The sequence below is a fragment of the Opisthocomus hoazin genome, chromosome 2 (genome assembly GCF_030867145.1).
Source record: "Opisthocomus hoazin isolate bOpiHoa1 chromosome 2, bOpiHoa1.hap1, whole genome shotgun sequence".
NCBI lineage: Eukaryota > Metazoa > Chordata > Aves > Opisthocomiformes > Opisthocomidae > Opisthocomus > Opisthocomus hoazin.
Window position 1 is genome coordinate 96,404,979 of NC_134415.1, and position 24,862 is coordinate 96,429,840.

Below are 24,862 nucleotides of genomic sequence, written 5' to 3' on the forward strand. Positions count from 1 at the left end.
AGAAGCTGAGGAGTGGAAGGGCATCACGTGGCTCCCAAGTGAGCTCTTGTTTATACACCAGGGTCTGTTGTTTGCCTTTTTCCACTGCAGCTTGACATTGTTGACTCTTGCTGAGCTTGTTTATGCTTAGCATGTCCTGTTCCTTGACATCTTTCACAGAGCGATCTACATTACATGTACACTGCATGTGATGTAGAGCAAGGGATTCATGTTCAGGCCAATAAAATGCATCTTAAATACAGGTAGGAATGTGTTTTGTGACCTGTAAAACTGGTCATGTAATGTCAGCCTGAAGAGTCAGTTTTGCTGCCACTAGCACAGAATAAATACTGATCCATACATCGATCTCGCACCAGCAGTCCATCATCAACCTGATTAAGGTTTTGTTCCTTCTCCCTCTCTTGCTTTCCTTGCCACACAGTCAGCTTTCCCTGTGTCTCTCAGATAGACTCACATCCCATTGCCAAAGGCATTTTTTGGCCGGTGATCAGGCACGGAGGCTGGCCGCTGCCCCAGGTGGGACATGGCCACCCTCATGCCCAGGCGTTGGGACAGGACAGTGCAAACAGCAAGCGCTGCCTGCCAGGCTGCTCTTGCTCCATACAGCCACCTTTGCTCACTGCCCCACTCCTTGTCACCCCGTGCCTGCAGCTGCCCAGGCCTGAGGAGCACAAGGTGGCACTTGGCTCTGCTTGCAGTTCACATAACTTATTTTCAGTCAGCTCTGGGGAAAGGGGCTAGGTAAGAACCTCCTGCGAGCCAGTTGTGCCCCACCAGTTTCCAGATAAAATGTGCCAATCTAGAGGGACTTGAGGCTTAGGTTTGTGTTTGAGAGTGTTCCTGTATTTGACCTTATGCAGCATTATCTCAATCCTACTTATTGCAGATGTAGAAGAATAAAGTCATTATGAATGAGTGGAAAAAGAATGAAACTAGAGAAGCAGCTGAGGCAGAGTTGGATAGGTCACACTAGACTTTGTTTTTTGTATAAATGCACTGTTAAATGCCTCATACTCCTTTGGTGAAAGGTACCACTTTGAGACCACACGTTGTGCTTCCTCAAAAAGAATTCACACCTTTTTTTTTCAGCTTTACTCCTGCTGTATCCCATAATAAAACTCTTCTAGACTGTGGTTGGTCTCTGTGTACTGGAAAAATGGTGGATGAAGTCAAGGAAGGAACCATGAAAGCCGTAGCATCCTATTTTAAATGGAGCAAGCAGAATATGTAGCAATGGCAAACTCACTCTTTACAACTGTATAATATAAATTAATGTTGTTAAACATTAAAAGTGCTCATATTTTTATTATTCTAACTAAGATCCAATTAAAACCAGGGAGGCAGAAACAACAGACCCAAGCTGGATGTGAACAACTGACTAGTGAAAATGATCGTGCACAGGAACAAGACACATTCACCATGTTGATTCTCATCTAACATCCAGCCAACCTATTCATCTTTAAATGATCACTGTGGCAATGATGCATAGTTCATTCCTGAAACCAAACTGCAAATTAAAAAGGAAAATCATACGGCACCTTGCTGATACATGCTCTTGTACTGAACTGAGAATACAATGTACAGAAAGATCTCTGGCTTAATTAGTTGCCCACTGAGCTAGAGTTGGCTGCTATCTTTTTTCTCCATACGAAACCACAAAGCTTTCTCAGTACATTATTTCCACATGTGCTTATATTACTATCCCTGCCCCTTGATCCAGCATTTTAATAAACATTCATCTCTCAAAAAAATACAAAGAAATGTCTCTCCACTTACCTAAAGTATCCCTCAGCCCAGTCCTCCCTTTCCATCAACGTGAGCCAGAAGAATCCCCAGGGAAATCCACAGAGTCTCCATGGTAGGCGGCTGTTGCGAATCAGATCAAAAGGCTCTTTTTTATATTATTTTATTCCTCTTTATTAGGGATACGATTTCTCATTCTTTGCTCCAGACATATTAAAATCCTCTCTTGCCTAAGTAGCCGTGACTAAGGTCTCGGTTGGTTTCGATACATAAACACCCTGCTAGTGCCAGCCAGACGTGTGCTACCACGGCACAGGCAACAGGATCGTGAGGTCTGAAAGCCAGCACCACCAACTTGTGCCTCCTCTGCAAGGGGTAACAGGTATTTTAAAAGTGTCTGTGGGTCAGAAAAAAAGAAAGGAGCCAACACTTCTGTACCACTTACATATGCATTGGCCTGACACTTCCAGGACTGCTCATGTAGGAAAAGACAGTATGTTTACACCAACATTTATACTTAAACTCTAGGTCTGGTTGCTCCTTTTATCTTTTAACCTGCACCAAAGTCACCTTTCTAGGAACTGGTTCATAGTCTACACGTCTCATCTTCCCAGTTTGCTTTATCTAGGGGTAATATCAATATTGAAACACATTTTAAAAATTAAATATAATGCTTTGTTTGACAGCCAAAGTTGATTTAAGATGTTGTTCCATGTTACATTTATATAATCTCTTTTTTCACATTTAATACAAAAACATTCTGAAATTAAACAATGATTGACAAAATTTAAAAATTCAGATTTTCATAGAAATGACTCATTATAGAGACCACAGTACCAAGTATTTCCAATCAGACTGAAAAATTAACTTCCTGGTATCTACCACACTACAAATTTTAAACCGTCGGAAAATTTAACTGTATGTTAATTTCATCTAATAATAAAATGTATTGAATGGCATTGTAATAAACTCCGTGGGTTTCCCTTTTCTTACATGCTTTCATGAACAGTGAATCAGTTTTATTGTATTCTCCCTGACTGCAATAAAAGTGCTGGCCTAGAAGATACACTTCTTGGTTGATTAATCTGTTCATATATCATCTGGGAGATTACAGCAGACAATAGTGCATAAAACTATGTAAAATATAAGGTAAAACTATAAAGCAAGCCTTATAGTCAGCTTGGAAGGAATCAGCAGTATGGATTTCATAAAACACTTAAATTGAAGACAAATGAAGGAAATAGGACACCAAATGCAACAAACAGTACCTAAAACACAAGACAAAAACTAAATGTAAATCGCCAGTAGGAATATAAACACAAAGCAAGTTTTGCATCTAAATAAGCCTGTTCTGCTATGCAACTGTTTATTCAAGCACTTGCTATGGCTTTATGGAAGTAGAGCCAATGATAGGTTTCTGGATCCAGATAAATACGAGTGTCAGGGACAGTAAGAAATCATGTTCATGCCCCAGGCAGGATTTATAACAGCTCCTCCATGAACTCCTACACTGTCTTACATCGCTCTTTGTTATTCTCCCAGTGCAGTACAGACATTCCTAGCTCATTTGCACCTAACTGCTTAAAAGCCACACTATCAGGCTTCACACTCTTTCAGCTGTCCAGCTACAACAGTTGGATTTCGTATCTTAGGCTTCCACGATATTATTTAGCCTACAAGCTATTGTCACAAACCTAAGTATCCAAGATCCTTTGACTCTTTTTATTCATATCTACTCTAAATGCCCCTTGCTGCTATTTAAATCTCTTCATTATTTTTATTATTATCATAATAACCTCTATAACTTTTATCACATTAACCTCTGCTATCTGTTCCGTAGCTTAAACCACTGCTTTCTTTAACCCCTTCCTCACACATCTCGTCTGCGAGGCCCTTGATCATTCTGGCTGCCCTTTCCACTTGGAGGCCCTTGTCCCTGGAGTGCTGCACCCATGCAGGGGTAGCTGCTCCGGCTGAGACTGCAGCAGCAGCGTTGGATGGAGAAAGCACTGCTTTTCAGACAACGCTCCTGTCTACTCAACCCAGCACATTTGCTTCTTTTGCAATAGCCTGACAAACATCGTGAGATGCAATGGCTTGGCCTGCATTCAGTGAATGATCCATTTGCACCTCGGTTTTTCTTCAGCAGAATTTCTGCCTTGTTGGTTACTCCCCTGCTGGCATCTGTGCAGCTGAGCACCGTCCGTCCCGAGCACAGAGCTTTGCTGTTTTCTCTGTTAAAGTGGAACCGATGCTTTTAGAGCATTTCTGCATTTTGTCAAGGTCAACTTGAATTCTGGCCTCTGCAGTGCTGGAACTCCCCCTAGTCTGTTGCTGCCTGCAAATTTAATAAGTTTTCTAGCTTTCCAAATCAGACCCCAACAAACCGCTGTGAAACTTGACTCAATGTAACTTTCCCTTCTGCTGCTTCAACAGATCTGCCACACCTGCATAATCCTTCCTCCTCTGCAACTTTCTGTTGGTTTAAGGCTTTCAAAGCCCAGAAGAGGATGATGAGCAAGTGGCAGTTCCATCCGGGGATCCTTGCACCAGAAGGACCTAGGGTTTGCTTTATAGTGGATATCAGTAGAAACACATCCAGCCCAGTAGTGAGGATGAGGACGCTTACATCGAAAAGTATAAAAATTTAACTGCACAATACTCTGTATTACATCCCAATCTCTCACAGTTGAAATCTAGCTTAAACTCTGATGTATGAGGTTTCAACTTCTCCTTTGCCCAGGTAAGTACAGCTGGGCTCAGTCACACTTCTACTCCGAGGTAAAATCAACCCTGGAAGTCACGGCTGTAATAGTTTACGGTTTTTTGCACATGGCAAAAGTCTTACCAAAGAGGTGGTCGCTCTATGAAGCAGCTCCATGCCTCACGGGGCATGTCTCGCTCAGGGGCTGCTTTGATTCCTGATGGAATCCCAGGACTTTCTGTATCATGCCGGGGACTTGGGTCATTCCCAAGCCAGAGGGTGGACTGGTGGTCTGTAACTAACCCTTTCTTCCCCTTGCAGGTATATCTCATCTCTCCCCCGAAATTACTGAGCTTGATGACTCTTAAGATGCTTTCACTAGGATAACAGTCTCCTTAGGCTCCCTTTACAGCAGAAGCACAATAAATAAATAAACAAACAAATACACCTGGAGCTAATTTAGGTGCTCTGACTTAGCTTTTTCAGAAACCCACCTCATTCCGTCAATTATTTAGCCAGTACAGGAAGACTCGCCTCCTCAGTTACTCCCCGAAGGCCACAGGCCAGTCACCCCTCAGGACTGTGCTGTGTTTACTGGGACTGCAGCAACATGTTAGCAACAAGGAGTAAACTCAAATGAAAGGAATCAAAGGGAAACCAAGATAATTATAACGTGCAGAGCATGCAAAGCCCTCAAACAGCATCCACCATTTTATTAGAAATTTACATTCTCCACATTCAGCTGTCACAGCCTGCTGCAGTTCTCGCTGCCATTAAAGATTACCACTCCTCAGTCCCTAATGTGCTAATAACGAGGAGAAAGGAGGCAGAACAGGAGCAAGAACAAGTCGCAGACATCAGGTAAACGTTGCCTTGAGCATAAGGGAAAATATTTTCACAAAACAGAAAAAACATGAAACCATCTTCCACTTTGGGAAGTGCTTTTCTATTAAAGAAACAGCAGCATAAGTTATGTGTTAAGGATAAGAACACACAGCTAAAACATATGGCAATAAGATTAAGCAGAGTATTTTTATTGCTTTATTATCTTCTCATACTGGGCAAAAAATATAAACCCACAAACCTGCAGCTCTTCAAGCAGTTACACATGCGAGAGGAAAAGCGAGAAAGAAGACTGAAACATTCTGTATCTTTTATCTTCTGCTGCCATCTGGAAATTGGTGTGCTTTCTACAAGGTCAGGAGATTGCAGGGAGAGCTGTCGCTGAGAAAAACAAACAATAGAACGGGATTTTTTTCAAAGCTAACCAACACAATAATTTTACTTTAGTGGATTCTTGATCTGTACAACTGAGATATTTTAAATTCTATCAAAATAAAATATATCCAAATTTATAATCCCAGGCTTTACTGCATTTCCCCATAAAAGGATGTTACTGGAACATACAGTGAGAGATCCTATTGCAGCAAACTTCTACCAACGCAGGAAAAGTCAGGCTTTACCTAGATGGCAAGCGGCTTGCGATCTCGCTAGAAGGCCAGAGACAACAGCAGGTACACGCAGGCAGAGGGCACAAGGAACTGCAAGATGCCGGTCATCGCATTAGCTTTCAGCTCCACGGGACCACGAGTCTTGTCAGTGCTCACACACACCGCCGTGTGAGAAGTCACAGCAAAGGAGACCTGCTGGAGGGGTCTGGGGGGGCACTGATCTGGCTGGGGTGGAGTTCGTTTTCTTCGTAGTAGCTCGTATGGTGCTGTGTTTCAGGCCTATGGCCAAAACGGTGTTGATATTAACACACCGATGTTTCAGCTGCGTCAAGGCCTTCTCCATTCCTCACGCTGTCCTCCTAGCAAGCAGGCTGGGGGTGAGCCAGAGGCTGGGAGAGGACAAAGCTGGGACATTTGACCCAAACTGAGCCAAGGCATGTTCCACATCATATAATGTCACGCTCAGCAATAAAACTGGAGATACTTTCCAAAGCAGCTATTGCTCAGAGACTGGCCGGACATTGATCTGCTGGTGGGAAGTCGTCAGTGATTACCTTTGCATTGGTTGCTTTTTCTCTCCCCCTCCCCCCCCATTTTCTCTTTCCCCTATTAAACTCCCTTTGTCTCAACCCATGAGTTTTCCTCTCTGTGCCCTCCCAATTCTTTCTCCCATCCCACTGAGGGTGGGAAGCGAGTGAGTGGCTGGCAGGTGCTCAGTCACTGGCCGAAACCAACCCACCGCCACAGCAGGAAAGCAGTGATGCAGCTTCGTAAGTGCATATACGAGCATGCAAAGCATTATGCATGTCTCGACCCCTACGGTATGCCACCAGTGACCACTCTGCAGTTGGGCTTTGTCCCGCTGATCACAGCCCTTTGAGTGCAGCAGTTCAGCCAGTTTTCAGTCCACCCCAGTGCCAACCGATTTAGCCCATACTTCATCAGTTTACGAGAGAAAGTCTTACTAAAATCCAGATAAACACCCACTCTTTCTCCTCATCCACGCAGCCAATCCGCTCATCACAGAAAGTTCTCAGTTTGGTTAAACACGATCTCAGCTTCGCAAATCTGTGCTGGCAAGTCCCAAGTGTCCTTTATCCACCCTGAGTTTGAGGTGATAGCTATTTATCCCTAAGTGAGACTGAAAAGGATTTTAGTCTTGACAGGCAACAAAAGCTGTGAAGTAAAGGGTAGATCTGTGAGACATCAGCACAGGGATGGCTGCTGAGCTCATGGGCGAGATCGCCGAGAGGTCAGGGTAAAAAAGGCAAGCAAGGCTGAGCAGATCCTGACCTCGAAGCTGCCACGGGCCAGGAAGCTCTTCCAAGGGCAGGCAGGAGGAACGGCAAGAGAATTATGAGGAGAATTAGGGAAAGGTAGCATCATGGAGGCCAAACTTCTAATGCGTGAAAAATGACAGTTAACATAGCAGTTCACCTGAAAAAAAAAAAAATAATCTGCTCATAAATTCAATTATTTTTTATAAAATACTTTGGCATAAAGATTTCTTGGAGCTCTTTTATTGCTACTTCAGGCCCCAGACAGCAATAAGCTCTGTATCTGACGGGTTTGTTCCTGCTCATAGAAACAGTATAGTTCCCCAGGTTCTCCACGACCACGAGAGGCCTGCCCGAATGGAGTTCATCACATAAGACTATTCATGTTCCTTTTGTTAAAGATAACAGCAAAGCTTCCAATAACTTCATATGCTTTTAAAATGAGGTGACCCCTAGTCCGGAAAGTCCCAAACAATGACCTGTAAGGTCGTAGTTAGAAGCCTGACCCTGGAAACCACCACTGCATCACTTCAGATGATGAGCTGTAAAACACGGGTGAGGCAGCCTTTAAGAGGTGCTGAGGATAGGTACTGGTTGACAGTGTATAGAAACTCTGATTGACTACAGGCAGTTGTATTTTTAAACAAGCAAACACTAGCCATATATTATTTAAAGTCATCTTTAATAGAATTTAAAAACAGCTATTGAAAACTTTATTTGAAGAAAAATAAATCAATAACAGTTTTCCAAAATTCTGTGAAACACTCTAGTTCCTTAACATTTGTTTTGTTATTTGAAAAGACAGAAGCAATTTGCATAGCTGGCATGTTAGTTCACCTCTGCTTGCTCAAAACAGCTCATAAAAGCATTCTTTTTCTACCATTTCTGACTTGATCGAAAGTGGAAATGCATATGATGATCCTAAACTAGATCAAAGTGGGTATCTGACTACGTCTTAAGGCAGCCAAGAATTTTAGTTCAAATTGCTTAAGGCCTGATACGGGAACAGAAGAGATGCAACAGCCAGCAGGACAGCTATGTATGGTACATTACACCTGCTCATACGATACTTACTTTGAGTCAGCATTTTTTATATTTTCTTCCTCGTATCAGTATGGCACTGAAATTAACCATACTAAACACCACAACAAAAAAATCATTTCATAACATGACATCATAAGATCTGAGCAAGACTGATGAAGCTTCCCAGTAGCCACTAAGAAATCCAGAAATAAAATGTATAATTCGAAATTAAAGAGAAAAGTTCTGGTGACTCAAATGTAGCGCATAAGCAATTAATGCTCATACACATCTGAAAATAAGCTATCCATTAGGAAAAATAATCACTGGATTGATCTAATACAGCACACTGTCAGACTTTATTGCATAGAATAGCATTAGTGCAATGGTATTTCCAAGTGGCACACAAAAATACAATAAACGGAGTAAGAAACAACACAGAAGTCAAGTATTTTGACATGGGGAAAAGGAGAATCTAATAACAACTCAGAAGACCTGATCACATCACTGCTGTAATATTATATGGATAAATTACTAATGAGAACATCTAATTTCAAATTCTTCTATGCATTTAGAAGACTAAACACATAAAGATGGTTCACTTCATAAAGATTTATGGTAGAAGAAGAAAGTCTACACCAGAAATATTATCGGCCATTAGAATTAAAATTGAATACTCTTTCTTAGTGTTTGAGATAGACAGAAGAATTATACCATTAGGTACCAGCTGCTTTTCAAATATAAACTTTCCTAAAAACCTAATTGTACATTTTGAAAAACAGAACATTACACAATGCTGTTGGTTTGAGCACTCTGTGAAGATCCTGTATGTTTTCAATGGTACATACATTGCACAGTGTTGTACACTGGAGCCTATATACCAGCTAGGTATATACATATGATTTCTACAGGACTCTGCTTTAAGCAAATACTGTCCATATTCATACCAACTTGAATAACTCATTGAGAGAAATACTGCTAGGATAGTATTTTGAAAACTGAATAAAAACAATTTTTGAATCTTCAACAGCGACTTTCAAGGCAAAAGAGAGGCACGTAATTTTGGACCTTGGCTCTTCTGTTTCTCCTGCACCAGTTTGGCCACTTCCCCCTTTATCTCATGCCACTGATGTGCACAAGCCACCAGCTCCTGCCCGTGAAGTAAATGGGAGCATGGCGGAGCCACGCTGGGAACCAAACTAGCCATCGAGCTGGTCCAGCATGCAGACTCTGAGGTGCTGTAAACCTGTTCGGCAGCACGCGTTCCCTGCTTTGTACAACAGCGTTCAGTATAGAAGATTTCTAGATGATACGCACACCTCTAGAGAAACCTCTAGAGAAAACCTTGGCTAAGATCATGGGTGACAGCAAAGGTAGAATTTGGGCAGGGGATCCTTTAAAATGCATTATGTTTTTGTTTTAAACTCAATCCTAAATAAATGAGTATTTCTTACTGATTTGATAGCTTATTAATGGCCCTGCACAGACCAGGTCCATTGACAGCATGTGGCTGAAAAGGGCACGGGAAGTACCAGGGAATGCTCAGATTTCAAGGAAACAGCAACCACACAGAAACGTTCAGGCAATGCAACATGAAGATTCCATCACAAAATATCTTTTCCTGACTGCTTTTATTTAGCACCACTCCTTACAGCTCCTTAAGGACTTTGTTCCTAAAGAATTTCTAAAGCTTTTTTGCTAAAAGATTTCCTAATACCTTCTGTGGGAGTATGGACCCTCTAACATCAAAAACTGACTTTACAGAGCAACAGGAGAAATATATCTGCTGAGCATTTGTGTAAAGGTTCCTACATAATGATGAGGAAAACAAAAAAAGTGCCACATAATATTCCCTTTCCTCTGTTCCGTTCACTGCTACACACAATACAAAATTAATCCTCTGCAACTCATTCAAAGCACTAGCCTCATCTGAAAAGTGACTGAAGGCATCGGTGTAGGAATGTTAAAGGCCACCTGGTGTAAACATTTGTTCAAAGTCATACAATGTACATTCTTCCTTTAAAATAGCTTAGTAAAGAAGCAGATCTGGACGTCTGTAATGATATGCGTGCTGTATAGAAAAAAGTAAAATAAAACAGGATGTTTGTTCACTGACTCCGGCAATTTCCATGACATGGTCCATTATGACTGATGATTCTTAATGGGTATGCAAGGCAGCCAAGAGTCATTTAAAAACATGTGGTGTTTGTCTCAATAAACAAATGTAAGGGAATACTAATAAAAGCTGCACTGAAATTAGGCTGAGCAGTTTAAACCCATTTTTCTGGAGGACATTCAGGAAGCTGGGACTGCCTACAAAATAAAACTAATTTATTCCTACTGTCTACTGCAAAGGAATAGTTTATCTTTAGCACCTCTTGTCTAAAAAATAAGCCGCTTTATCCTAACACAAATCAGGTATCAACATCCCTCCTAGAAGCTTTACATGAAGCAGAAACTGAAAGTACGTAAGCTTCAGGTTCTTGAAATTACATTAAATGGAGGCAAATGACATGTCAAGGCTGCTGTCCCGAAAGGCAAAAGACAACCTGCTTTCATACGTCACCAAGAAATCAAACCCACAGCAAAACACATCCCAGTTTAAAGTGTGAACGTTTTCCAGATCTTACATTTGGCACAATTCAATCTATGCTCCCATATATGAGTAACAGATTTGGGACGCAAAATGTGTTTCAGTGTGTATCTTGGTTTCTAACAGCTTTGGACCCATGTAACCAAGGGCATGACTTACAGAGCATCAGATCCTGCATCCTATTGACTACGTAGCACTTCAGATTTCAATAAATACCGTATTGCTTCATGTAGGTCAGAGCAGCAAAGGCACTCATGTTAAGGCACCAATTCAAGGGGCTAGATCCAAAGAGAAGGCAAGTGAAAAGTACGAACTGACTACAAAGAACCAGGCCTAAGCTCTGCCAGAGAGACGGAACAGAACCCCAGGTTTGTGAAAACATTGTAAATCCTAAATATAGCTAAAGTAAAACAAATAACCCCACCTAAACCAGTTTTGCAGTTAAAAACCTATACGTCAGTATTAGAAGGCACCCAGTTCAGGAAGTTCAAGTCTCTTCCCATACTACCATGCACTAATTTGCTTTGTGAACAAAGCATAGATGAGCAAAAAATAAAAAAGGTACATTTTAAGCAGCAGCAAATTTTGAATAAAAATTAGAACTTGCTCAAGGAAAGTGACTGCCATATTATTACATGTGCACTTGGACACACTCCGTCTCAGAAAGATATGAAAAAAGGGAATCAATCAAAAATTAGAACTTGCTCAAGGAAAGTGACTGCCATATTATTACATGTGCACTTGGACACACTCCGTCTCAGAAAGATATGAAAAAAGGGAATCAATAGTCCTGAAATTTCTCCCCCTGTTAGTTGGCATGACAGCTGTTAACTTCATATTAGTAACTAGGAATGTTATCAGCTTGGCTTCCTCATTAAAAAGAAGTAAGCATTACATATCGCAGGCAATGTTCAAGAAGGATAAATCGGCTGCAAGTCAGGAAAGACGTTCATACACTCACTCAGAGGAAAGAGCTCTCTAGCTCACACATTTCCACATCCATAGCGACGTGCAATTCTCCCCACGTGCAAAGAGCAGGTCTGGGTGTAAGTGCCTGCTGCTCTCCTCCATCTCCTACTTCAGCAAAGCAGTTAAGCATACAAGGATGTGCTTGAAGCAAGCATGTCAACTGTTTTGCCAGACTGAATGCATGTGCAGCCCACACCTCCTCACAGCCTCTCCTGCCAACCAACAAGAGGAGTTGCATGCACAGATGGCATCCAGGGTCAGCCAGCTGAGATGGCACAGGGAGCAGTAAACACCTGTTTAGGATTATGCCACTTAAATCGTTGACAAGATGGCTGCAAACACAACACCTAAATGATGCCCCAGAGTGACATTTCTAGAGGACTTACAAAAACCAGAAAAGGATCAAAACAACCTTCATCCTGCTGGCCATAAATATGCCAGTGGACACCAGCATTCTCACATGGAAAGAGAAACAGGTTTGTTTCTGAATGACCCTGGAAAAACGAAGTCTCCAACACAGATTCCATCTTTGATACATTTACAGTAAAAGCCTTTCAGAGTAAAATGCATGAGAACATCGTGAGGCCTTATTTTCAAACATGATTAGCTTATGAATTGGCAAAAAATCCACCTAGCTTCTCTGTAGTGATAAAAAAAGACTGACAATTTTCTGGAGCATTTAGCAGTTTGTGAATGCAGCACTTTTTGGCTCTTGGATCTGCTCTGAAGCCAGCTCCTTTTATTTTTCATATTATTCCCCATGAGACCATACACCGAAATTCAATACTAATGTTAAGTGTCATGTCTGCAGAACAGAACAAAGGGAGTTCTGATACCAAGCTGCCAGCGCTCTGCTTACCAACACCCCAATGGAGAAGAAGATAATGTTTCAGAAAAGCACAGTAAACTAACATACACCCCTAAAAAACAAGCACAGCTGAAAGCTGGGGTAAAAAGCGAGGGGAATCATGGAGCTAGATTTGCGTTTTCTCAGACTGCTTTCCAGTAACTCTGTGCTTCTTCAGAAAATAACTTCACTATGAAACTAACACTTGGAAAGTTTTTCCAGCAGACACATAAAGAAGTTTTCTGGCACAGCCAGAAATTTACCATACGGGCCAGCCCAGCGCTCCCTGAACACAGCAGGGGTTTGGTCACTGTAATCACTAAAGACGGGCTGGTATCTGAACATAAAATTTTCTTTGGATAATTTATGGAAACCTTAGATGTGAAACGTAATCTGTTTCCTTTTATGACACCCAACTGCACAGTAAGTTTACATGCAGGACAAACAGCACACAGAACAAGGAGGCCAATGAAGAGTGCTGAAGCAAGGCTGGAGAACCGTCTCGGTGGCAAAGACTGCAATCACTTTCACAGAAGTCACAAGGGGTTATACTTTGCATTACTTCTGAATTGTAGCTTCTCACCGCTCTTCTTCCTGTTCAGAAAGGTTAGCTAACATTAGTTAATGAACTTCTGAGAACTGACCAACAAATTAGCTTCACAAAGAAAGCATTTTTAAAGGATGCACGAAACTCTGATGTAGACCTCATCATACACTGCAAAATACTTCCCAGAGTGGGTGTTTAAGCCTAGGGATTAATCATTGTTCTTCTCCCAAAACATCAAAATACTCTCAACGTATTCAGTCAAATGCTCAGTGGAGGGTACACTTTCATAGACTCAGTTCCAACTGTCAGACCCAATCTGTTCACACACCTTGGCCAAACATTTTAAAAGGAATTTTGCCCCTACCTACACAGCAACCCCCATGACAAAGGAATTTGGATGCTTTACCTGGCAAGTTACTGGCTATGATGTTGAAGAGCTTGGTCTCTCATAATTGACGCTTTCTCTCACACTAGTATGTCTGGGAGCTTCAGCTTCCTGAATCTGGGACTGTCCACCTCACCTAGCTCCTGCTCCCATATTTTGCTCCCCCGTTCCCTGAAGGTTTGCTACAGAGCCAAACAGACTAGAAGCCTGGAAAATCATATTCATTTAAAAAAACCTCAATGCATGGTAATTGCTCGCAGACAAGCTTTTGCAAAGTTCCCATAGCCGGTTTTTGGATTTGAAGGTTTTCCATTCCAACTAGGGACACTGCAGTTTCTTTTTTTTATTGTTAGTTTTTTAACAGAAATTATATTCAGTTTCCGTTCAAGCCTCAAGATACTAAAAAAAATTAAAGATGTATCTTTGTGGGCCAAAATGCTTACCCAACAGTGACACCCAACCAGCTCTGAACAAAGTCAGGTAAGAGAAGCAGCAGCATTTGAATGTCCTGCGTAGCTGTGTATATTAACCCTGGCAGATCTCCCTGCTGGCACTGCTGTATCAGCACCCAAGCCAGTTTGTATGCCAGTTGTAATATTGGCCATACAGATGTAATTTTTTGATAAATGCCAAAGCATGAGGACTTCTTAGACAACTCCTAGCTCTGAATATGACAAGAATCTGACTGTCACCATCACATAAAATATACACCTGCAGCATGGGCCACCAACTATGAGAGTGATAGAAAACAACAGATTAAAATAAAAGCACTTTCCTGTGCCAGATAGGAAGGGTTGATAGAATCATAGCATCATAGAATGGTTTGGGTTGGAAGGCGCCTTAAAGATCATCTAGTTCCAACCCCCCTGCCATGGGCAGGGACACCTTCCATTAGACCAGGCTTCTTCAAGCCCCATCCAACCTGGCCTTCAACACTGCCAGGGAGAGCTCAGCCACAACTTCTCTGGGCAACTTGTGCCAGTGCCTCACCACCCTCAAAGTAAAGAATTTGTTCCTTATATCTAATCTAAATCTACCCTCTTTCAGTTCGAAGCCATTACCCCTTGTCCTATCACTAAACACCCTTGCGAAAAGTCCCTCTCCAGCTCCCTCTTAGCCCCCCTTCTGGTACTGGAAGACTGCTATAAGTTTTCTCAGGAGAACTCCTAATCATGCCATCTATATACATGTTGACCACTAATATGTCTACGCTACATAGTAATAGGAATGGTGTCTCGTAAAACAATATTTGAAACATTCTTTTTCTTAAAGTCAAAGCTTTCTATTGCAGCACTTCTAATGTCACACAAATTTTAGTCCTTAAGGATAGTAATTCATATCTTTAAATTGATATTGATTTATTAATTGAGAATTTATGGATACAAAATGTATTTCACAGAATCAGAGATCACAGAATAGTAGGGGTTGGAAGGGACCTCTGGGGATCACCTGGACCAACCCCCCTGCCGAAGCAGGGTCACCTGGAGCAGGTTGCACAGGACCTCATCCAGGTGCGTTCTGAATATCTCCAGAGAAGGAGACTCGACAACCCCTCTGAGCAGCCTGTTCCAGTGCTCTGTCACCCTCAGAGGGAAGAAGTTCTTCCTCACTTTCAGATGGAACTTCCTATGCTTCAGTTTGTGCCCATTGCCCCTTGTCCTGTCGCTGGGCACCACTGAAAAGCATCCGTCCCTGTCCTCCTGACACCCACCCTTAAGATGTTTATAGGCGTTTGTAAGATCCCCTCTCAACCTTCTCCAGGCTAAACCAGCCCAGCTCCCCTCAACCCTTCGTCATAGGAGAGATACTCCAGCCCCCTGATCATCTCCGTAGCCCTCCAATGGACTCTCTCCAGTAGTTCAGTAGACTCAATATTCTTATTTAAATAGAATAAAAATATTTCCACGTGCATTTATGTGTGACTTTTAATACATTAATTCATTAGCCTATCTAACAGCATTCTTCTAAAAGACTAGGTCCTGAGCTCTTCTCCTAGGAATTGAAGCATGTAGAAATTCATTTTGGCCATAGATTCTAAGTGTCACGTGTTTGTCTCAAATAAAAATTGCTCTAATTTTTAAGCCACTATGCCTTAAAACATGCTCTAGGTTAACAGTGTAGTTACATCTGTTAAATTCCTATTTTAGTTTAAAATTCTGTGATTGAACAAACATTTCAGCCTACATAGAACAAATACCATCTTCATTTAGCTAAAGTAGTACATATCATAGCATATTTGGTTGTCTTTTGTCTTGTGATAAAACAAACCAACATCAAGAAAATTGCCTATACAACTTTTTTATGCCTTATCTCAAATCAAGCCCAAATCCTTAATAATATTTCAGCTGGCTGGTGTAATGAAAACCTCTCCAATACCTTCTCCAACAGCTTGTAATCTTTCTTTGTTTTTCATTTTGCCCAAGAGCTTTGTACAATTGCTGCCTTTCTCCAAAATACACTCTAAGCAAAAAAAAAACCAAAACAACCCAACACACCAACCCAAACTAAAAAACTTTGAAACTGTTTTTCCCATGTACATCGTTTTTACATAACTATAGAAATCAAAACACTGACATTTTCTCCAGGGAAGGACTCTTAGTTTAAACAAGAAACAGATGGAAAAGCTACTTGAAACATAATCATTAACTTGGTAAATGAACCACAGTGAAGTTCCTGCTTCATTTTGGTAGTTTTGGGAACACATTGGGCCAGATTGAACCCAATTTATACCAGCTGACAATTAAGTTGTGACAATTCACACCAGCTGAGGAACCAACCCATTAGCACAGTAAACATATATATGTGGGTAAAAAAATACCATTTGTTGGAAAATTTGGCATGTCAGTGTCCAAAAAGGCTGCAGTTCAATGAAAAAATGTAAATTTCAGTTTGATGTGGGTTTCTCTTCACTAAAATTTTTCCTATTTCCATGAAAAGAAACTTCCTTTTGAACTTCTGAATCGTTAAGATCCATTTGGAATGACTGACACTTACTAGGTTCATAGTAATCCAGTATAGTCACTGAAGCATCTTGGATATTTGCCACTTTGAAGTCTCTCACAGCCGGAATATCCACACAAACCTGTGTTTCATTTAGCTACAAAAACAGAAGAGAAACATCCTGAGAACCCCGGTGACGGTAATTTCATCGAAGAGATATGGATTTCTAGCTCAGTGGTAGTGCATTTCTAAAGACTTGGAGTCAGGATATACATAAAGATGCTTATCTCATTTGTAGTCATTTTGGCCAAATTACAGACTTCTTGAAATGTCTGCCTTCTTATGTATGATTTTTAAGAGGCCTAAAATAGAAGCCCCTTACAAATATAACTCAGTTGTGGCTATCCAATCAGTCTCACTGAAAAACAGTGAAACTATTAATTCAATGTGAACAGCAGATGTTGATTTCCCCAAAGAATACAACCATAACGTCTTTCCAAATTTAAACCAAACAATGACAGAGTCAAGATTAACATCACCACAAACATATTCTTCGTTATTTTCAACTTACAGAGTCTAAGTATAGGTTGACTTTTCCATTGTCCTTTTCCATCTTCTTAACTGTATTGTCTAATGGAATGAAATCTGGTGACACAGAGAAACCACTGAGTAAGCCAACTTCCATGAGGACCATACCACTACGGGGAGCTGTGCCAGACCCCAAGTACCTTTTCAAAACACAGAGACAAAGAAATTTTTAGTAGGAATACAGTAGTCCACTCTCCAAAGAAACTGTTTGATCATTAAATCCCAGCTATGGAGGCAACTGTGCTTAACAATACTTAGGAAACAAATGGAACAACGTGCCAACAAGAAAATTTCTAACAATAAAGGGATAATAACTGATTTTTCAATTATTCTGCCCGGTAATTTCAACCACATATGCAAAAGCAGGTTTAGCACTGAGAAAACTACATTACACAAATCACATGAGAGACTACACTGACACCACTAGGAGCCTTCCATTGGTATCTATAAGTGCAGGTTTACCTCAGAAATACACAGGAAATATCGCAATTCAACACATGTTTCAAAAGCAGTAATTTAGAAACCGCTGTAGGAACTCTTGAACTGAAATACATATTATTTCCTCTAACAGCTGCATTGTTTTCCTTTTATTAATTTTTGGAGGGTGAGATAAAGGTATACACCAAAAGAGTTTCCCAAACCTTTTCATATTTCCTTCTTCTAGATTGATGGTTTCATTAACAAAGTCATCACCAGATTATTTCTCAAAGCTCCAGTTTTAAAATGCATAGTTATATGCATTTTAAATATATGCATATATTTTAAATATATGCATATGTTATAACTGGATGTTAGTCATCCAGTTTTGGAAAAAGATTTAATAAGTTGAGTTCCTTCTTTTTTCCTAAATAATGCTTATTATTACATCTCCTTCCAACGTGAGAATCAGATGTTACACTAAGAAGCTTTGCTCTGTTGAACAAACCTTACATACTATGGTGCACAACAGAACTACCAGAATATATTTATGGTGTTCTGTGCTAAAAGTGATACCTAAACAACCTGCAAAAGTTTGTATTGCTTTAAACAAAACAGGTGGCAGAAGAGTTTTCCTCCCCCCTTGGCATGGAGTGTGAATGACTATTGTTATACTGGAACAGAAGTGCCTCCAATCCTCATTTTGAAGGCCTGACAGTAGTTGAAAGTAATTGAATAAAACTATTTCTTTGTAGAGCTGGATGGTTTAAAAAAAAGGGAAGAGCTTGCTTTCAAAGCAATGCTATTAAGCCTGGCAGGATGGCTGATTGAACACAGATATGACTTTGAAAGAAATACTGCACAACTGCTGACTTCAGTTGGCTCACAAGATTAGAAACAAACGAAACCATTTGTTGGATGATGTGCTGTGCCAAAGTAGCTGCTATTGAAAACAAATAACTGAATTGGAACTGGATGTAATTATTTCTGCATAATTACCAATAAGAGAGGAGGAAAATACCCAAGCTGTCTAGCCAGCCTGGGGTACTACCAAAATACCAACAGATAACCAAATCAGCTTGTATTGTCAAGAAGTGAGTAAGATATATCTCTAGAAGCAATGGGACCTGGTGCTCTCAACAAAGAAAAAAAACAGCCTTGGGCGTGGCTCATGGTATCATCTCTTCAACCTCATGGTCTCTTAAAACAGAAAAAAAAACCCCAAACATATCACTATGCAAGAAGAATGACCAGTAAGAGAAAGAAAGAAAGACAACTTGAAACTTGTACCTGAAGAGAACTGAGAATGGTTTGAGCTGAATTTTGTGTTTCAGCTCTTCAGCAATCTGCAATCTGCGTGACATCCTCTCACAGATGATGCAAAGAGGAGAAAACAACACCAAGCTAGTGTAGGCAGAAAGCATAAACAAGAAAGTGAGTAGAACCATCAGCAATCGGTTTCCCATGCCTGGGAATGGTATGCGGGCAGCAAGACAGGTCAGAGAAGAAACTGTCAGCCCTGGGTATTTGCTTCCCAGACAGCGAGTCGGCTCCTCTAACCAAGAATCAGTTCAATTTGAATGAGACATCACCTGCTCCAGTGTCATAAATGATACCCAGCTGAGATGACCATGGCTAATCACTGCCAAGCTGCCTGAAAGAAGGTGGAATATTCTGCAGATTAGAGAAAGCAAAAAAATTGCAGCCTCCATTACCTGACTATGCATACGCATGGCTAGCTAAACTGGTTGAGTTTTCAGCAGTCTTTCTCTATTTGCCTACTTCGGTTTCTCTACCAGAAAGCCATATCATGTTGTACAGATTATAAGCAGACCAACTTTAAAATAATTCAGGAATTTAATACAGATAACGCATCTATTACATACATTACATAGGGAAAAAAAGAAGAGGATGACTAATCTATCAAGCCAAGCAAAGAGACAGTCTCAGTCTAAAGAACAGAAACACAGACTTACTAGAACTTATACCAGCCCACTTTCTGTGCTAAAAGCTGATGGATCTTAATGTTCCAAATATTCTGCTAGGGCAGTTCTATAATGCCACTAGAATTTCCCCTATCCTTTGAACACTTTGCAATTAAAACATCATCACCCTAGAGCCTCGCCAGAGAGATGGAGCCCTTCCTGTCTGTGTTCCTGAGCCAAAGGTCTTAGCTAGGAAACCTGAATGCTCAGCCAAGACTTATCCAGACCCATCATGTAAGGCCTTCACATGTCAGGAGTTTGTGCGAGACTTTAGAAAGCTGTTGACACTTCATAGAAAACTTTAAAAGAGAACAAGCCCATTCTATTTCAAGAGCTCTAATGTATTCTAGTGTCCCTGCCTACCATCTGTATTACTGAATTGGTTACCAGAAACACATAAAAACAGGGCTCTGGCTTTGTGCCTACTGGCTATTTCCCAAATTAAATCAATCCTCTCTGTACTGAAATCATATTCACTGTAGCTGATTATTTGTATGATGGCGTCACCTAGAGGCTCCATCTCCAGTCACAGCTCCCTTGTGGTAGGCAGAGCATAAAAATAGTTCTAGGCATATGGTGTTCAAATAAATAACAAAAATAGGATGTGGAGGAAAGGAAAGCAAGATTAATCATGGTGGACCAGGTGGTACTTTGCAAATCTTGTATTTACTAGGAATCCATTATAATGCCACAAGAAAAATAACAGTGTTTCTAGAGGAAATATTCACAAACAGATGAAATCCTAAAATACAAAGAATGTAGTCCTCTCAACATCCTTGTAGATAAGACAAGATAAAAAACATAAAAATATATAGAGATACAATGTCCTATAGGATTTTCTGTGAAACACACAGTGCTTTAACTACAATAAGTAGTGCATACTGAAGAAGCTGCCAGAGAACAAACATCTTCACACATTTCTTTTACATACACATATAAACACTTTCACAGCAAGTAAAAATGAGGCAGCAAAGCAGTCAACGAAACAACTTGGTTTAATGACTGGCTGACCTAGGAATATGCAATGTGTCTGTTTAATGTCACCTGTTCTCATCTGATCCAAATTCTATCCCAGTAACATCTGGTGGCTGTTCTGTGGTCCCTGAGATGATACTTTAGCAGCCTCAGCTCAGTTCTTAGTAGGTGTTTACTGAACAACAAACATCATCCCAGATGCACCTTCCCCTCCCTTATTCAGCAGAAAGAATAGACTTAGTCTGGCCAGAAAACTCATCACCTCCTTCAACTCTAGAATGATGCTTACATTATATTATACGACCAAATTCATAACTCTAAGACATGTTGGTAAATGAAAGACCACAAAGATACTTGGACAATAAGGCAAAACCCCAGTTGAAATTATCATTACGTAAACATGGATTTTGACTCCTGTCAAAATAGCTCCAAGCAAAGTTTGTTAATAGAGATGAGCAAAGAATGATTACTTCTATTTCACAGTATTTTCAGCACTTCAGAACTTCCTCGTCTTTTTACCAAAAAAGAGAAGCATCTACTTCCAGATCAAAAGCAAAGCATTCTGTTCGTGAAAGGTAAGAGTAATGGGCAGTTGTCAGAGTCTGCTACTAGAAGTCAGAATGTGGAAGACTGATTGAATTTTCAAATCTGTCCATAGTTCTCCATATAGCCAAGAAGCACTTGCATCAAAGAAGCCTGTGAGCTGCTTCTTCTCTTCCATACACCTCTAACATTCAGGGTACCACTATCTTTATGCAAACCACTAAAAAAGTATGACATGGTGTCCTGGGTTCAGCTGGGATAGGGTTAATATTCAGAAGCAGCTGGTTGGGCTGACCCAAGCCAGCCAATCAAACAGGATATTCGATACCATGTGACATCACCACTCAGTATTTAAGTGGGGGAACTGGCTGGAGCAGGGTGATTTTGCTGCTCAGGAGCAAGCTGAGCATCGGGCAGCGAGAAAATTGCATTCTGTATATTGTTTTTATCAGTATTATTGTTGTTATTTTCTTCTCCTTTTGCCATTCTGTTAAACTGCTTTTATACCAACCCACAAGTTTTGCCTTTTCCTTCTGATTCTCCTCCCCATCTCAACAGGGAAGGGGAGGAGTGAGAGAGCGACCGCATGGTTCTTTGTTGTAGCTGGGGCTAAACCACGACACCTGGCCAGCAACAATTCTGCACAAAAGATCTATCATTATTTTTTGACTTATGAACTGCTTCTTAGTTTAATTACTGATGATTTATAAAGTAATTATTTTATTCTCTTTAGTTATATGTTTATATCCCACACATTCATAGATCCCTACAAACAAATGCATAATTTAGCTCATTTAAAATAATTTTTAAACTGTGTAGACAAAGAGGTGTATGAGATGCTCCAACTGAATTACCTACCTTGTGCACACATTCAAGGTCAAATGGTTTTTATCGTCTTTGTCATCCTTTACATCAACATTCAGGTCAAAGGCTTCTTGTTTTCGGACAGATCTGAGCCTCTGATCAGTGTGTTTTGTGTTGTAGATAACATTGAGCTGTGGATTGCAAGTAGAGACATCAGGCGACAGACATAAAGCAAATCCGTGTGGTTAAAACACTACATTTGTATCAGTATAATGCCAGAGGATTGCTCACATGAGACAGAATACATGGCCTTGTATATGACAGTTGCACACAAGAGATTCATAGGAATTCCCTGAAAGAAATACCCTTCTGAACATTTTGTAATGCAGCAGAACGAATGCAATTAGCAGGACACAACTGAGACAAACACAAGGGAGCTTTAGGACAACCAGCAATTTTCTCCCTTGTTGCTGTCTGCTAGTTTATAATGTGTGCAGCTACTCCTGACAGAGTGAAATGGGATGAATAAAGACAAACTTCAGAGATCGACACCCACCGAGTCAGAACAGACAGGCTGCATATGAAGGCAGGGGAAGAGCAAATACACAGCGTATGTACAGAATTTGTTTTCAGTCTTCATGGCACAGCATTCATACACTCAAAACAGATGAGGAATAGCACGTTACTCCAAGATCAGAACAACAGTCTTCTTGCAGTTCAGTAAATAGTTTAACCATCTGGTTCATCTGTGCGAAGACAAAGCTACAGCCTTCAGTCTGCCCCAAAGACAGAGCTATTGCCCTTTCAGCTCCACAACTGCCAAGCTCTGCTAAGCGAGCCAAATGAGGAAGTATGACAGGATGGCCAGTGCAGGACAGTAACATGAATATAAAATAAGCTCATCTGTTAGCAGAGTTTGAAGCGTTTCCAATCCTTCTAGTGTAGACATGTATAAGATGCTTGAAGCAGTGGCAGAAGAGTGGTAAAACCAGGAGCCCTTAGAAGAGGTCTGAATAATTAGGAGACAGCCTGATTATCTCAATATCCTACAGAATTACCAATGCCAATAGCCAAAGCAGAAATGCTGGAGCTGGAATTAAGCAACCAGTGAGTACTCTCACGTTATCAGTCATGACAGAAAATTATGCAGTAAAAAAACGGGCTGTACTGCCTACAGAATTGAACTTGGTGAGGTAAAGGAACAGCCGAATCATCACGTGCAGTGTTTCTTTAAAACTGCCTTAGTACCAGAGTGGAGGATGACAAACATAACAGCAATTTTTAAAAGAGTACTGGGGGTCAAGAAAACTCTGGATATCAAGTAAACTTGGTATCTGTACCAGAAAACACAGTCAAAACTATAATAAAGAGTCAAACTAGTGGACAAATGAGTAAATATCACACGTCAGAGAATAGGCTGTTGCTATAAAGCCACCAGCTACCTGAATCAAATGAAAAAATGTGGACAACAGAGCTCTGTCTAGTATAAGCTACCTGGATGTTACAGTGACACATAGCTGGTTAGGAAGATTACTATCCAAAGGTAGTGGAACAAAAGAAGCTGTCAAGGGATAAAGGGCTCTTAAAAGACAGGAATAGAGGGTGGGAATGAATGTTCACACATGAAACAAGTGGAAACCTAAAGGAATTTGAGTTGGGTGACCACCATTAAACATATCCATACGTGATGTAGAAAGCTGAGTGAATGCTGGTGCAATGAAGTTTGCTGATTAGACTAATTTACTGGAGGCAGCAAGAACTAGGATTACTGCAAAGAGCTGCACAATGAAAGAATGTGCATAATAACGGATTTTGAACTGATTACTAACAGATCTGTTTACCATTTAAGAAATGGTATAATAGATGAAAATTTAGCCATAAACAGGCAAGTTGGACGAAGGACACAGTGAAGATCTACAGCATAATGACCTGCATCAGAAAGATGAATAGGAAACAGTTTTTCACGCAATGCAAGATTAAATTGTGGAATTCCTTCCCACACGATGCTGCAGATACTAAACTGTACAAGTGTTCAAGGGCAAAATAGACTTATTCATGGAATCAAATTTTTCTCAGCCCACAGAAACTATCTAAAGCTGAAGGTCTCGAATAATACATGGTAAGAGGTGGAAGACAGTGAGGTAATATACTACATGTATTTATCTTCTTATACTCTCTCTGGTGCATCCACTTCTCGCTGTTGTGGAAAATGGAACACTGGGCCAGACTGAGCTTTGCTCTGACCCAACACAGTCCCTCTTAAGCCGTCTCTCCAAATACAAGAACCAGGGGAGCAGATTCAAGGGGACAAAGAGGCAGTGCTTCTCCATGCAATACACATTAGCTGCAGAACTACTTGTTGGGAGAAGCTATGGCTATTAAAATCTTAGAAATATTTTTTAAATTACATGTTTATATTAGAAAAACAAAAAAATATCTACCAAGCCAGAGAGAGCACACAGAAAACCTGCGGCTTGGGATATGCAACCCCCTGTTGCATATTGGTGAAGGGCAAGAGGGCATACTAGTGAGACATCACTTCATGCTTGCCCTGTTCATTGGTCATCCTCTCTCTACTGGCCACAACAGGATAGAGGATAACAAACTGTATCAGTTGTCCCAGCACATCTGCTCTAGCATACTTGTGTACTCGTACCCAATAAAAGACACCAAAATGAAATTTAACTTTGAGAAAACATTCTAAGGTGTTTCAGACTTATTAACACCTGATGCAATGTTCATGGTAACTGCAGAATCCCTTTGCACAAACAGGACACCACCTCTGATGGAGGACAAGAGAATGGATTGCTGACTTAGCACTTCAATATGATGAATCAGAAAGCTCAATCTTCAAAACTCTAGAATGACAAAATCAAATACAAGAAACGAAGAAAATATTTACTACCAAAGAACAGTTGACATTATTTGGCAAAACAGTGATTTTCACCAACAACAGAACAGTAAGTTTGCATTGAGTTTTCACACACAAACTAATAATCATTATCTGCTCCCTTAGTCATCAAGATGAAACACATGGCAGGGCAGGGTGGGATCTTCTTTTTTGATTTTGGCAG

At 40.6% G+C, this 24,862-nt stretch overlaps 1 protein-coding gene across 1 annotated transcript in view; it reads right to left on the reverse strand.

Annotated features, from left to right (window-relative positions):
• Positions 1-7,950: 7,950 nt before the first annotated feature.
• CD109 (CD109 molecule) overlaps positions 7,951-24,862 on the reverse strand; it is an 87,937-nt gene continuing 71,025 nt past the window's right edge. The window contains exons 30-33 of the mRNA XM_075414507.1: positions 21,843-21,979; positions 17,048-17,204; positions 16,531-16,633; positions 7,951-13,198 (exon numbers count right to left, since the gene is read on the reverse strand). Coding sequence (XP_075270622.1) covers positions 13,008-13,198; positions 16,531-16,633; positions 17,048-17,204; positions 21,843-21,979 — 588 coding nt within the window. The 3' untranslated portion in view covers positions 7,951-13,007. The remainder of the gene's footprint in view (positions 13,199-16,530; positions 16,634-17,047; positions 17,205-21,842; positions 21,980-24,862) is intronic.